Source organism: Eurytemora carolleeae, unplaced genomic scaffold (assembly GCF_000591075.1).
Source record: "Eurytemora carolleeae unplaced genomic scaffold, Eaff_2.0 scaffold890, whole genome shotgun sequence".
Lineage (NCBI taxonomy): Eukaryota > Metazoa > Arthropoda > Copepoda > Calanoida > Temoridae > Eurytemora > Eurytemora carolleeae.
In genome coordinates this window covers 106659-122754 of record NW_019396777.1, presented here as the reverse complement: position 1 = coordinate 122754, position 16096 = coordinate 106659, and the positions used below count along the sequence as shown (strand labels likewise).

The 16096-nt window shown below is 33.8% G+C and overlaps 1 protein-coding gene across 3 annotated transcripts; it reads left to right on the top strand.

The window, feature by feature from the left end:
- Positions 1–1757: 1757 nt before the first annotated feature.
- On the top strand, positions 1758–15670 carry LOC111708589 (serine/arginine repetitive matrix protein 2). 3 transcript variants are annotated; one of them, XM_023482008.1, is made up of 18 exons: positions 1758–1852; positions 1984–2027; positions 2452–2613; positions 3356–3481; positions 3636–3809; positions 4586–4804; positions 6819–7289; positions 7721–7799; positions 8244–8329; positions 8475–9735; positions 10778–10840; positions 11040–11089; positions 12446–12848; positions 13125–13215; positions 13621–13844; positions 14104–14390; positions 15154–15226; positions 15616–15670. In XM_023482008.1, coding segments are annotated over exons 2-17 (3750 nt in total). In that variant the 5' UTR covers positions 1758–1852; positions 1984–2025; the 3' UTR covers positions 15206–15226; positions 15616–15670. The 3 variants fall into 3 exon arrangements, with proteins under 3 accessions (XP_023337776.1, XP_023337777.1, XP_023337775.1); XM_023482009.1 differs by having other exon boundaries at positions 4583–4804; positions 8490–9735; XM_023482007.1 differs by having other exon boundaries at positions 4583–4804.
- Positions 15671–16096: the final 426 nt, after the last annotated feature.

The window sequence follows — 16096 nt, the reverse complement described above, 5'->3', positions numbered from 1 at the left end:
TAGGGCTGGCTAGGTGCCCGAGCGCCGCGGCAAGAAAATGATGGAGAGCCGCGCGCTGCGGCCACATGTCTAACTTTTGTCATGTGAAATGTATGAGCTTGTGTACAAAATTTATTGTAGGAGGGGGGGTCTAAAAAGCGTCCTCTAGGGAACTTTCCAACCCTGTTGACCCGTAACCTTTAAATACTAAAGTCTCTCTATAGGTATACGTATTGTTAGGTATATTTAAGTAAGAAGTTGATACTTGGTAAAGAACTTGCGTATATTTAAGTCTTTTTCTAAATTGCTTTGGTTGTCCAGAAAAGTTTTTTTTTACGAATAATTTTTTTAAGGTTTTTTAGGTTTTCATTTTACGTATTTTTACGGCTTTTTTTCTTTTATTTCTTTAAACTCAATAGTTGTATTTTCTAGAGTTTAAAAGTTTGGTGCAAACCAAAAATACGTATATTTTCGTAAATTTCTTATCAAATAATTTTCGGTTTTTACTTAAACATTTTTTTAGAGTTTATGATTTTGATTTAAAACTTAAAATAAGTATATTTTTGTAAATTTCATACCAAATGATTTTCAACGTTTTTAGGTTTTTATTTTTTGTTTTTTTTAGAGTTCAAAAGATGCTAACCTTAAAATACGTTTATTTTTGTGAATTTCATAACAAATAATTTTTGAAAGTTGTTAGGTTTTTATTTTACATATTTTTGTTATTTTTTCGTTTTTTTCTCTACTGAAAAAATTGTATTTTTTATAGTTTAAAAGTTTGATGCAAACCTAAAAAAATTTCGTAAATTTCATGCCGACTAATTTACTGTATATTCCCGAAACCTCAACTGCACAAAAATGCAATTTAAAGTTAAAATTTAAAAATATTTCATGATTTTTCAAGAGAATTGTTCTGTAAGAAGTTTAATGCACACATTTTTTACTAAATTGATGTTTTCATTAGATTCTAAGTCAGTAAATTTTCGATTTTTTGATAAATAGAAGTTCTACTTTGACAGTCTTGTAACAGGTACAACGGCTATTCTATTGAAATGTATGAAGTATAACAGACAATGAATACGTAATTGTGGAAGATACACACAAAAAGTGTATTAATGTTGATTTAGATGGATACAGATGAACGGATGATGATGGTGTGAATTTGTGTAGAAGAAAATTGGATTGGATTAAATATGAAGATGGATTTAAGAAATTTATGGAACTAGTTTTATAGATTTGAAAGAATAATGTGCATGCTAAGTTAAAGTAAACTTTTTAACATTTCGAGTATGCCTTAATAATGTATTACGTATTTTTACGTATAGGTAAAACCTATAAATTCCAAAATTAAGAAATGTTAGGATTTTTTAAACTCAAATCTACGTAGAGGAAAAACCTAAAATTCCTGATTCATTTGATTTTTTACAGACGCATTTTTACGTTTGTCCTATACGTATTTTTATGGATATAAAATAGCTATTTTTACCAAGGAAATGGTTCCGTATGAAAAATACGTATTTTTACGTATTCCAAACCTAAAAATACGTATCATATACGAATGTCATACATGTATGACAAAGCCATATTCACAATGGCCCCACTTCCCATGAAAACGGATTATTAAATTGTGGTTTATCTTGCGCATTTCTACTGCAGGGGAAAATGATTTATCACGTTTAATTTTAAAAACGACCAAACCTTGAAACCGCATTATTGACCAGAGAAAGGTTTTAAGGGTATAGTTGTGAATCGGACATTTCCATTTTTGCATGGACCGGGTCACTTGAAATTACCCTCTCATATTTATATTTTCAGAAAGAGAAACTTTTCAGATCTGATGTAGGGCTTTGTGGTTTGATATCTGGTAATTCAGGTAATACAGAACAGAGCTGTTATCGATTTAAAATAAAAATTATTTTTCAAATTTATGTCTGTCCTGAACAGAACTAACGTAAATATATTTACATTTTAAACCCATGTAATTGATTTTTGCAATTTATTTAGGTTGTCGACGTTGTTTCAAATTTACTTTACTCTATCATTATCATGTAAGTTATCAACATTTCATTAAGTATCCTTGGTGGTGGGGGGGGGGGGCTGGCACCCCTTTGTACCCCTTAGGAATGGCCCTCTGTGCCCCTCCCCCCTTAAAATGCACACAACAGTCCTCTATGACTAATATATTAACATTAATAATCTTATTTTATCAATTGACATTGTTTCCATGTTATGATAATTTTTTTTAAATTTTTATCTTTTTTATTATTTATAATTTATAATTTATTTTGCGGGGTTTCAAATCCATATCAGAGATGTTTGACACAGAGTTAAGGACATTATTTAAAACTTTTAGTTGATTCTGAGGCGGTTTCTTTTTTATGCGGAATAGCTAACCTACGGGGTTAATTTTTTCTTCTCGATCAAGACAGTACAACCATATAGAAAAACGGCATTTTGACATTTGATATTTAGGCCACGTAAATTACGAAGCAAGACGAGCTTAGCTGGGATCCAAGTACTGAAGAAACCTTCGTCAAATGATCAATCTTCCCCAGGGCACAGAATTCAAGTTGCAAGGAGATGTAGGTCTAAGTCTGCAAGCCCATGCTTCAACACCAAGAAGGACCAGGACAGGTAATCTATTTGTCATCCATTCCAATGAAAATCATTGGGATTCAAGTTCTTTGTGGAAGTAAATTTAAGGTGATTCCTTTTATAGAAAGACTAATTTTTCTCTCTCTGAAACAAATAAACACAAAAATCTTTTTTAATATCTTCAATTATAGTATACAGACCAAGCACAACAAAGAGACAAGGAATATTTTATTAATTATGATAAATGAAATTAAACCTCGGCAATTACAAGTTTGTTCACACTTGTGCAGATGGAAGGGATGTTGGTTTTTTAAGCTATGAAACTTCAATATAATGAAAATGTAAAGTTCATTTATCATTAGTATTTCATTTAAGACTCCTTGGAATCTTTCTATCCATAGTATAGTTATAGTCTACATAATAAAAATCTTAAATTATATATATTTGTAAGAAAATACTTGATTTTAAATTTTTAATTGTATCAACATTATTTTTCATGCTGTGCAATTTAAATATAAATATGTTTGCTATAGCTGGCCAAACGGCTGACATTTCTTTTAGGGAACCCACGTGTGAATGGTTTTAAAAGATTAAGTTTTGGTAATTCCACGGGGAACGCCGGGTACTATTCATAACACCATAATTCAATACACAGTGCGGGTAAATGGCGGGAGAAATTATGACATGACATAATTAATATTAAAAACCTGTGAACTCCGGGTTCTCCAGCTAGTCATTTATAGTCTTGTTCTGATTTGATTAAACTTTCTGATTTTATCAGGCCTAAGGTTCGCAGCAGAACAAGTCTAGGTGGAATTGGAGTTCGTGACGTTAATCTCAGTCCCAACTCTAGATCTAAAGATATTCCTAAAGATCAGCCTAGTTATAGACCCAGCACAGAGGATAGGTAGGAACTTTGCCATATCGTTTTGTAATTAAAGTACTCAATTAATAAACTAAAATGCTGAAGGAACAAAATTTCAAATTATCCTCCAAAAATAGCACTTTTTTGAGAAGGAATCATATCTGTTGTGCTTGATAGATAGGATAATGTGTCTTAGATCCAGAAAGTTGCGGAGTAGAACTTGTTTAGCTGGTATTGGTTCAAATAGAACAACCGAACCTTCATCCAGATCAGGGAATCCTTCAAGAACCAATAACTTGGGTTCTAAGAGATCTAGATCAAGATCAAGCAGTAGAAACAGTCGCTCCAGGGAGTCTAGAGATTACGACAGGTATCCATTTAATTGAGAACTTACATGTTCTATATAAGTTATGAATGAAAAAAAAATCATGATTCAAGATAAGTGGATGTATCATCTTTATAATTCTATGTTCATGAACCTTCTTCTAGCTTTCCCATTTATCTTATGTACTGCAGAAATGTAGAAATTCGAAAAATATCTTTTACAATTTATTGCCGTAAGGTTTAAATATTATACTTTTTTTATTTGTATCTTAATATTTTATTAAGTCCCATGTATGTGATTGTGGGGAGTCATGTTGTGTTAATGCTCATCTCACAAAATCAGTGCTAAGGATCCAAATCCGAAACCATTGAATTTACACCAGAAATATATGTATCCTGATCCAAGTGGCTAAATTTCAACAACAAAAAACAAAGAAAACTTTTAAGCGTTCCTATTTAATGAATGGTAAATTAAGCTTCTTTCTACATATAAAAAACTAGCTGAAGGGCCCGGCGTTGCCCATGGAACAAAAAAAAATGAAATAAAAAAATTTTGATATATTAAAAAAAAATTGCAATGTTGAAAAAAAATGGAATTTTTTAGCCTGAGACACCCCCGGCCATCCATGAGTGCCTACAAAAAATTTCAGCTCAACTGGTCCAGCCGTTTGGATATATATATACGAATGTGTTGCTTTATTATATAGATTAGGAATTCGTTTAAAGAAAATAGCCGAAATATTCATGAGCTGAATCTGGATCCATTTTTTACATAATGGATCCAGAAGCATTGCACAACACAAAAATAATATCTTTTAGAAGAAGAGATAGCGACAGAAACGGATCTGCATCCTACCATAGGAACTGGAATCAGGGTTACCAAGGATACAGGAATCCTCGATATCATGAGTTCAGAGCTCCAGGTTTTAAGAGAGATATCGATATTCGTCAGTTTAATCGTAGGAGCGAGTATTATAGAACAAGGGATGACACTTCAGACAGAACCAGGAACTATTCACGGAGAAACTCTTACGATGACAGGTGAACGAAATGAAGTCTATTAAAAACAAGTTTCCTAATTTTTAAAAATCTGTAATGAATTGTTGTCCTTGTATATAATGCTAGAAGTAATAAAAAAACTTACAGCTAAAGCAATAATCAAAGCTGAATCTATTACTTGAAAGAGGTGTGCATGCAAGTCGATTATTTTTGTCAAGAATTTCTTATTGTTGCATCAAACACTTAATAAAGTATTTTGATGTGCAACATTCATTGTTAGGACAAAGAAGTAAGGAGAGATCATGTGAAATATGGAAAAGACTGGGGGGGATATTTGGAGATATGGAAGATAATAGCTAGAAGAGATACTGGGAGCTGGGAGAGATACTGGGATCTAGGAGAGATACTGGGATCTAGGAGAGATTCTGGGAGCTGGAAGAGATACTGGGAGCTGGAAGAGATACTTGGAGCTGGAAGAGATACTTGGAGCTGGAAGAGATAATGTCATCTTGAAGAGATACTAGGAGCTATCGAGACATACTGGGAGCAAGAAGAGATTATATCAGCTAAGAGATACCGGCAGCTCGAAGAGATGTTAGGAGCAAGAAGAGATACCGAAGACTAGGAGAGATACATGGAAGATACTAAGATCGTGAAGAGATGCTGGCAGCTTGAAGAGATTCTTGGAGCTAGGTGAGATACTGGCAGATACGGAAGATACTTGCAGATATGGAAGATACTGGGCGCTAAAGAGATACTGGAGGCTAGGTGAGACACCGGGAGCTAGAAGATACTGGGAGCTAGGAGAGAGAATGTGATCTAGGAGATAAACTGAGAGACGAGATTCTGGCAGCTTTAAGAGTTATGGCACCTGAAAGAGATGATAGGAGCTGCTTAACGCTAGGAGAGATTCTGGCAGCTAGGAGAGATAGTGGGAGTTAGATGAGATACTGGGAGCTAGGAGACGCACTGGCATCTGAGCTAGGAGACATATTGGGAGCTAGGAGACATACTGGGAGCTAGGAGACATACTGGAAGCGAGGAGACTTAATGGAAGCGAGGAGGGTTACTGGAAGCTAGGAGAGATACTGGAAGCTAGTGGAGATATTGAGAGATTTTGAAGATACCTTGAGCTGGGAGCTTGAAGAGTTACTAGGACCTAGGCAGGATTGGAAGAAACCCGGTTTTTTTTTCAAATCCCAGCCCAGTGAGTTTCATGGTTTTTTTTGGGTGGCTTTTTATTCCAACCCTGGCTAGGAGATATACTGGCACCTTGAAGAGATGATAGGAGCAAGGAAAGATATGGAAGATACCGGGGGAGCTAGGAGACATACTGGGGCATAGAATTATCAGCTGAAAGATGCACGCAGCTCGAAGAGATGCTACGAGCAAGAAGAGATACTGAAAGCCAGGAGGGATACTTAACGATATGGAAGATACTGGGAGCTAAGAGAAATGCTGGATTCGAAAAAAGATGCTGACAGCTTGAAGAGATACAAGGAGCTAGATGAGAGATATTTGGTGCTAGAAGAGATACTGGGAACTAAGGAAGATACAGGTATCTTGAAGAGATACAAGGAGCTAGAGGAGAAAAACTGTGAATTAGGAGAGATATTTGGTGCTAGAAGAGATACTGGGAGCTAAGAGAGATGCTGGCAGCTTGAAGTGATACAAAGGAGCTTGAGGAGACAAACTGTGAATTAGGAGAGATATTTGGTGCTAGAAGAGATACTGGGAATTAAGGAAGACACCGGTAGCTTGAAGTGATACTGGGAGTTAGTAAGGACAAACTGGGAGCTAGGAGGAACATTTGGGAGTTAGGATTGGTAGCAATGAGAGACAGAGTGAGCTAGGAGTAATACTGGGAGCTTCTGTTAGGAGCGATACCGGTACTAGGGGAGATACTAGGAGCTATATGTACTAGGAACATGGAAAAATACTTGAATAAAGATTTCTAAGGATCTGTTCTCCTAATATGTAATTTGTTTTTATGTTTTTAATGCAGGGACAACACATTCTTTTACTAAATGTTTATTATAACTTTTTCATTTCATAGGAAGTATCATGGAAACAGGAGTTCGGAACGTTCCAGGGAGCGGTTCATTTCTCCACGTCGTCCCATTTCACCTCGTTCTAGATCTCCACGTCGTCGTCCCATTTCACCCCGTCGTTCTAGATCTCCACGCGGTTCACGAAACTCAAGAAACCTCAGATCTGGAAGGAGATCTTCCCGCTCAAAGTCTCGTGATAGAATTAAGAAATCTCGAAGTAGGACTCCATCTAAATACTCTTCTGAACAGTCTTCAAGTAAACCGACAAGGAAACAGTCTACTAGAGCTAAATCTCAAAGTCCAGCAAACATAGAAAAATCTACTAGATCCATAGAGGATAAGGTTGAACCTAAGAAAATTAAGGAGCTACCCACGGCACCGGAACCTGAGCTTGAAGTACTAGAATGTAATGAACCCAACCATCTCCGTAGATCTAGATCCATAACTCCAAATGAAGGCGGAGCAGGGAAACCCAGGTAAAGAACATATTTAAATTAGGGTACATCTGACCCTACTTAATGAATTATAAAAGTCATTCATCAAATGGAGGGTCATTTTAGACTTTCTTCAATAGTCAAGTATTTATCATTGGTCAGTTTTATTATCGTTACAGGACAAAGTTTCAATAATGAAAGGAACGAGTCTTAGTCACTAACTCCAATTTTCTAGCCTCATGGTGTAAACCTTTGATGAATTAATCTGACAGAATTTATAGTTTGAAATATTTAAAGTCTACAACATTGGGTTGCAAAGATATAAAGATAAGAAAATCAGAGTTTTTGGTATAGACTCCGGCACTTTATCTTTCTGGCTATTCCCCCACATTAAAATTAATTTTTTTGCCAGCAATACTGGAAACTTGGCGAGGTTGAAATTATTTTTCTCACCAAAAAAAAAACGCTTTTAGTTTTGTCCCAATTCAAGTTCCCTGTCCAGCATACAATACAGTTTCTGGTTGTATTCAACCTATGGATCATATAAAGAAGGTAAATTTAATCTTAGAGCAGAAAACATTTTACTAAATGTGTAAATATTTGCCTCATGAAATTACAAGTATGGCAAATTAGGGGCGTGAGGGGGGGGAGATTAAGCATTAAAAAATTATTGTTAATTCTCGTATGGGTTCTTTATAAAAATCCACTTATTGAAGATTTTAGAAAAAGTAACTTGTCCATTATTATTCATCTTGTTACAACAATATCCTCCTCTTTTTCAAGTAAAATTGAGGGAAGAGTAAACATTACAAAAAATAACACCTTTCAGGAATTTAAATATTAAATGTTGATCAATTCAAATAAAAAGAAATTAGTGGAGATATATTTTTTATTAATATTACAAAATTAAATTCTAACACATGACAAACCTATACAATGGTCTAATATTTAGTTATTTTATCCTAAATTAATTAATGTTCATAGATAAATAATTAGGTAATGTTCGTGCATGCATGCTCATTGTGTTTTGCTTTGAACGAATCTGATACAAAACATAGCTATGCGGACTGTCCATCTCTCAGGTGATTTTATCCCCTCTGAATATATATTTTAAATCTTAATGTTTTAGCAGGGGTATAATAAAAAATGAAACATCAAAAGACAGAGAAAGAAAACCATTTTATTAAACATACNTTTTTTTTATTTTTTTTTACTGTTTTATTATAGAAAGACGTTTTTCAGTGGAGGTTCAACACAGATACTAATTAGTTGTTCTACACCATCCCCTCCTGCTCATCCTTCTACTACACCACCACCTCCTCCAGCTCCTCCTTCTCTAGCTTCTTCTCCACCACCACCTCCTTCTGGCCCTAGTTCTACCCTTCCTCCAACTCCTGCTCATCCTTCTTCTTCCCCACCACCACCTCATGCTGGTCCTGGTTCTACCCCTCCTCCACCTTCTGCTCACCTAAGTTCAACACTATCTCTTTCTGTTCAACCTTGTTTTACATCAACACCTAAACTCAAACCTACTCGACAGGGTGAAGATATTCGTATTTTGACTCCATTATCAGAAGATATTCCGCTCTCTAATCTCACCAAAAGTTCAATAGCTGGTCTGAGTGTCATTGGAGAAAAATCCAAATCTTCCAAATCCCCTGACGTGGATACTCTCTGTAATAATAAAAATAATAAAGATTCGGCTCAACAGTTATCCGAACAAGAAATCTCTTTGGATTTTGAGCTAGGGATTAATAACGAAGAGAGGTTCAGTCCTGATAAAACTTCACCCTCAAATCAGAACGATGAATCAGCCTCAAATGGTACTATGTCAGCAAGGACTGATTCTTCAAAATTGACTGCTGGAATGAGCAAAACGAAATTGAATTCAGCTCCCTTGGATATACAGCTGACAGCAAATTGTAACAAATCTTTCACTCAAGACGTCGCACTTACAGACCAGGAAAGTTTTGAGGGATCATCTTCAATTAAGATTTATGCTTCTGGTTTGGGTTCCACAGTATCCAGCATCTCAGGGAGTGCTAAAGCTGAGCAACCTCCCAAGATACCTCTAGATTCTCCAGAGAAGAGTACAAAAGAGTCTGAGAAATCCCAGGTAATGACAAGATCGAGTGTGAGAAAATCTAGTAATTTGCATAGTAGATGTAGTTATGATAATACAGAGAGAAAATCCTTTGACTCTCAAAGCAAAAGGAAAAGATATAAGACACAACTACCAGCATTACCAGTAAATTATTCACGCAAGAGCAGGGCCAACTCTGTTCCACCAAATTCCTACGATAGAAAAAACACAGCTCACAATCGGGATCAATCCTCTTCCACCTCCTCGTCCTCGTCCTTGTCCTCGTCCTTAAGCTCCGACAGCGAGGATGAAAGAAAGAAAAGAAGGAAGACAAGATGTAAACCTAGTTCATCAGATGATTCAAGTTCTAGTTCATCAGACTCATCTGATGAATCGTCTGATGAGGTAAATTCCTGACATTAACACATTTGTACAAGAAATAAGTTTTAATTACTATAAAATTTTAAAAGACTGAAAACATTTTGATAGGAAAAGGTGTTGGTTCCTTGAATTTTTACTTTTCCTCAAATTCATGAATGTAATTTAAATACAAGCTACTTGATAAAAGGGGCGGAATGCTTCCATATGATTTTCCCCCAAAGTACAATTCTTAAAATATTTGACCAGAGGCAAGTTTTCAAAAGCTCATGAAAAAGTAACTATATCCTGAAAGGTGAAGTTATTAAGCTTTCAAAACCATTGAGCTAAAGATCGTATCTCTTCCTTTCTATACTAACAAATTTTCAGATTACTTAAATGGTATTTTGGTACAATTTTACTCTTGTTTTGTTTGAGCAGAATTAGATTAGTTTCTTCAATCCTTGACCATGTTGGTGGTATTGCACATACAAAGAAGGTCAAATATGTTTTGGAAACTTGAGAAGGAGTTCTTTCAGTTTGATACTGATCATTATTGCAAATTTACAAGCCATTTATGTCTTAAATTTCTTGAAAACAAAATGTATTTTTGTTATACTGTTACACTTTATCTTTAATTCCATATATTAAGCTGGATTATACATCTATTTCTTATCTTGGTGAATAAACGAAAAAGGTAACAATAGAGAGGGGGTCAACCTGAGTTCAAAATGTAAAAGATTAAATCATTGACCGAGGGAATCCTGTTAAAGTCAGGTTTAAGTCTTGATTTAACAGATACTTGAAAGTAGTTACTTATTCACAAGCTTTTTTGTTAACCCGTCTCTGGTCCAGGAGAGGAGTGAACCGTTATAAAGTAAAAATACTTCTGAGGGCAAATAGAGTAATGAGAAGTAATTAAACTAAAAATACTGACTGCAACTCTGGTGTGTCGGTTCAAGTTTAAAATAAATGGTTTCATTACTTCTCGCTATTCATTTCATTTGCTCAAAGAATCAATTTTGTTTTAGTTATTTATGCCAAAACTTAGATGAATACATGATTGTTCTGATATTAATTCGTTTTGTAGGAACCATTACCGAAGAAGAAAAAGATATCTCAGGCTAGAGTTAGAAAACAAAAGAGCAGCAAGGTTATTTACTTTCTTGTTCATTTGGGTTCATTCAAGTTTAACAAAACTCGAATGTGTGACTATGTCAATTCAACAAAACATGATTTCTTGGATTGACATTGATTAGCGTTGTTCTGAGATTGCATCATTTATTCCATCATATTATTGCTTCAACTTTATTAATTCACAAATTAAACTTTTAATGTTGTTATTATTTAAGGATAAGTCAATCCCTGTTAAAGAGTCCTTTAGTAAACTGGGAACCAACAGGTAAAATAAATCCAACTAGCTTTAACTTCAGTTTAGCATGTACACTTATTAAGATATTCTTAAACAAGAAATCAATTATTGTTTCTTTTAAATCAAAATTTTACCCCCAAAAAAACCCGGAGATTAAGGATTTTTAACCCTTTTTATTACAAAACGACTCAAAAATAGGCACAAGTACAAAGTTCTCAATTTTTAAATACGTCGTTATCTTAAGTTTTTGTTGTTTGATCCTCCATTAGGTGTAAAATTATGTTGAATATTGGGAAATCTCTCAGTTCACTTCATCTAACTAATATTGTTTTTAAAAATGATTTACATAAAAAAATTTCATTTGAGGCTTTATGAATTATAAAACCTATAACTCTATTGAAAGGAACCCAAAATAGAGGGGTAGCAATTCTGGTCAAATGTTCGGGAATAGTTTTGATGGACCTAAGAAATATGCCATTTTTTGACATGGAATCAAATTGGGGCCTCTTTCATGACATAATTTAAAATATAACCATAATAAAGTTGCAAACCGTGCTTACTGCTTATGTTCCAAATGTGACGCTATGATCAACTCTTCAGTAACTCTTCTTGTGTCTAGTGTGAAAATCAACTAAATAAACTATTTCCAATGTTCTATTAAGCACAACGAGAACTACAAATAAGACTGTTTCCTTCTTTTCTCAAATTAAAACTATGTGTGATAGTTAATTTTCAATTTAAACCCGTACCATTTTCGAAACAATTCAAGGTTTTCCATTTCGCACATATCACGAATCTTGGACGCGTTTTGGAAACAATCCATAATTTGGAAATATTTAAAAATTCAGAACAAAACGCACTTTCAGATGATTTTTCTGATGATTTCAAGGTTCTTCCATTTTCATTAAAAAAATCCCGTATTTTTCTGTTCAATTTAATGGTTTAAGTTGTTAAATTAAAAAAAATATAAGAACATGTTTCATCATTTAAATACTACTGTAAAAACTTGTTTGTTATACTAAATTGTGTTAATGCTTTAACACATCATTGATACAAATCTGTTAAATGTCACAAAATTATGTTGCAAACCGTGTTTTGCGTCCAAACTTTGCATTTGCTTCAAAAATGTGACATGTTCTAAAATAAAATTGATTATCATCAAAATTTAAATTTATTTATTGGTAGGGGTTTGTGATTAAATAATTGGGGATTAAAAACGCTAATCCCTGGGTTTATTTTGAGGTCCTTGTGTAAACAAAACCTACAACAAAAGAACTTAAATCGTTTTTTTCAATTTGAACACTTTAGAGTAATATCAATTGATAAAGCTTTTTTTCTTACTTTATATCAACGCCTTCTTTTGCTAAATTGACTATTTTACATTAGATCTATCAAACTGAAGATTGAACAAGAGATGGAGAAAATAAAAGACGAAATCAGAATTACGAAACTGAAGACCAAACTTGAAAATACTGTCAAGAAAAGAAAGAAAGTAGAAAGCTTGAGCCAAGCACTGAGCAATCGCCTGAGTTCCAATTCAGTTTCTGATCCTTGTGAAGAATTTTCTTCCTGCACAGAAAACTCGAAGATTAACTCCTTGCCCTCGAATGAACCTAACATTCAACCGCGATCCAGTCGCAGGCTAGCTCAAGCTTCAGTTCCAAGATTTAAGGGAAAGATAGTTTTCAAGAACGTAAGAAAACCCAGGTCCAGACCTGCAAAGAAAAACATATTAGAAGATGATATTCCTTGCACTGTGAAATCCATGTCTTCCATACCAATAATTAAGGTAGTTCTACATCCCACTCTCTTTTTCCCTCAATTCCAGTTTATCTTTACAAACTTTTTAAATGTAAATTTAGGTTAAGTTGTTTTCTAAAATGTTGCAGAATTTTAAACAAAATGTCAGTTGACACTAATAGGCGTATTTTTTTAAGAAACTTTGTTAAGTAAATTTCTTCAACAAAAAACATGAATAATTAATTAAATCCCTTTTCTACATTTTTAAACTTAAAAAAACATAATTTACTAAGTCCACACTCCACACCACACATTGATTTTTCAGGATAGTGGTGACACCAATGATAATGTTACAATTAACGGAGAAATCTCTGTAACTGAGTCCAATTTTGCAGAGGACCCGATCACTCAATTAAGTAAGTGATTATTTTTTAATTGTTGCTATGATTTATAGAAATATTTTATTCACTTCTTTTTTAAACCTTAAATTGTTTGGCACTTGTCAATAAACTTTTTAACATATTTTATTTTGAGGGAGGGGGTTTATATTAATTTAATGACAATAATATTCTGACATATTTTTTATTTTTTCCTTCTTAATTCATCTTATTCCGTCATTCTTTTTTCTAATGACTTTTCTCTTTTGTCATGTTCCTATCCTGGAATTTCTCTGATTCACTTCAAAATTTCTCGTTTTCATTTTCACAAAAAAAAAGTAAGAATAGTTTTAGTTTTTTCTATTACCAAGCGCCTGTTCTTGTAATTTTTTACCTTAGGCAAAACATGATCTACTGATTTAATAATATTTTTCCTGATATCAGATCTCCTGATGAAAATGAAATCTCTACCCTTCCCTCCTGGAATCTCTCGTCAGAAGATAGCTTCAAAGCTCAAGTCAGTCGACCTGGAGAAGAAACCTGAACCGCTATCTCCAAACAAACCTCTGAAAGTTCAGCCAGTGGAAACTGAAACTGACAACACTACTGCTCCAGTGATGTTACCTGAAAAAGCTTTAGATTATTCTCTAATGACTGATGTCACAAAGGCAACCAATAATCATATTTTACGTTGCCATGGCCAAATGCTGTTTCATTGAATGACGGGTTGTCCTTAAAAAACAGTAAGAAAAAAGTTGCCTTTTATTAACATGATATAATTTTTGATGCCGGGTAGAATTAAAATTAAATAATTTTTTATACTTTAAAAATAAAACTTTTGTAAATATCTTAAATTGTTTTGGTACACAATCGTATACAACACAAGTTTCATGCAATAACAAATAAGAATTGGTTGTTTGTTTTAAGGTTGACTCTCCAGGGGATTGCCAGGTACTGGATAATAACAGGGATATCACCAATTCTCAGATGACTACCAGAGATATGAAACCAGCAACAGTAATTCCACAATATATGAAACCAACTATAGAATCCAAGTTTATCTCAAACATACCATTATGTTCGTCTGATACCTCGCCTAAACTCTCACTCGATAAGTTGCATCAAGATCTGATTTCATCGCCGATATTTCCAGCAGAGAGGATGATTTCTCTTGATGAAGGTGTCAGGAAAAAGATTGATGTTATCATTAGCAGGTAATATAACAACTAAACATCAACCAGTATTAACAGTGCAGTACTTTGCTAGAGAAATAATAGTTGATAAATAGATTAAGTTGAAATTGATGCTGAAAAGAATGATAGAATTATTTTTAAAAAGAATTTGGTAAAAAATTATTGGATTTAAGTAATAAAAATAATGTTTCTAACAGTAAGGAATAAATGAATTTCTATGTGCGATGCTGCTTAATAAATATACTAACGTTTCACCCCTGATAATAAAAGAAATTTGATTTTAGGTTTTGCTTAATGCTTATTCTAACAGTTTCTGGTCGGTTTTAAATTTCAGCTGTAGGATTTAAATGCAGGGGTTCATATAATTCCATCTAATCAATCCCAAATGTTAATCGATTGATATTAGGGGCAGAAATAAGTAAACAATTGAAAGTATGATATCAATTTGTAGAAAAAATTCCACGCTGCTGAATGTTTACCACAAAGGATTGTTTATTTTTCTGTATATCATAATTTATCTCTTATATTAAATACTAATATTTACATCTTGTAACACTCCAAATGCAGTACACATTTCTGGAGTGTAGTACACGTACACAAAAACTTGTCAAAGTTCACAATAACATATAGTGTACTTTCATGCCTCTAAATGTACTTTCAAACCCTACCCCATTTGGGATCAGAAATGGAATAATATGGACCCCCGGCCCTGTCCAAATGAGTTACCTTAATCCAGTTTTGTATAAATAAACTAAATTGATTGATTAATTATTTGTTATTTTAGACAAACCAATAATAAGAGGCGTAAGAACAATTATTTGTTTTTCAGTCATTAGACCCCCAACTACAGTATACAGGTAAGGAGGTTGATGGTGGAGAAGGGGGGGGGGACATCATCACATTGAAGTTTAAACACTCTGAAATTCTGCTAATTCTCTCATATCTGGAATTCCTTGTTAAAACCATACAATATCATCTCGAAAGTCCATATTCATGAAAATATTTCATTTTAGGTTACAACTGTTTTCTGATTGGATTTTGAGCTAAAGTTCTTGCAATCAAATGTACAATGAAAACCTTCCTATTCAGTCGGGCTTTGCGGGGGTTTAACAGTAAATATGTGAAGAAAATGTATATTTGTTAACTTATTGTTAACATATTGTATAAAAATTGGCATTATTTGTTAAATCAAATTAAAGACGTGCTGCACTCCTTTTAAATTATTAATCCCCATAAAATATTTCAGTTATGACACCGGCCCAAAACAACAAGAAATAACGAATAGATCAGGACTACAGATCCACAGGTTCAGAATCTAATACTCAACTCTTGTAAGTTCTAAGGACCTGATTACTCGCAACAAAATCTTATTTTTATTCTCTATCTTTGCTACCCCGTCATGTAGGGCGATATTTAAAACTAGAAATCTTGTCAGCTTGAATAGTAAAATTTTAAGGTTGCAAAATATATAGAGAGTAAAAATTTACAGGTAGTGGCGAGTAATCACATTTGTAGTCTGTGAAAAACTTGTAAAAGGACGTGTAAACGTAATTTTAAGTGTTCTTCCATTCATAAAGGCATGTCCAATTCCCAACTTTACCCATGAAAACTTTGTCTTATCAAAAATAATTAAGAAATCCATAATTTCAGAAAATTAGTTTTTTTTCAACTGTGGTTATCAAATTGTGTATTTCTCTATACAGAAGCCTGGAGAAAAAGCTTGAAAA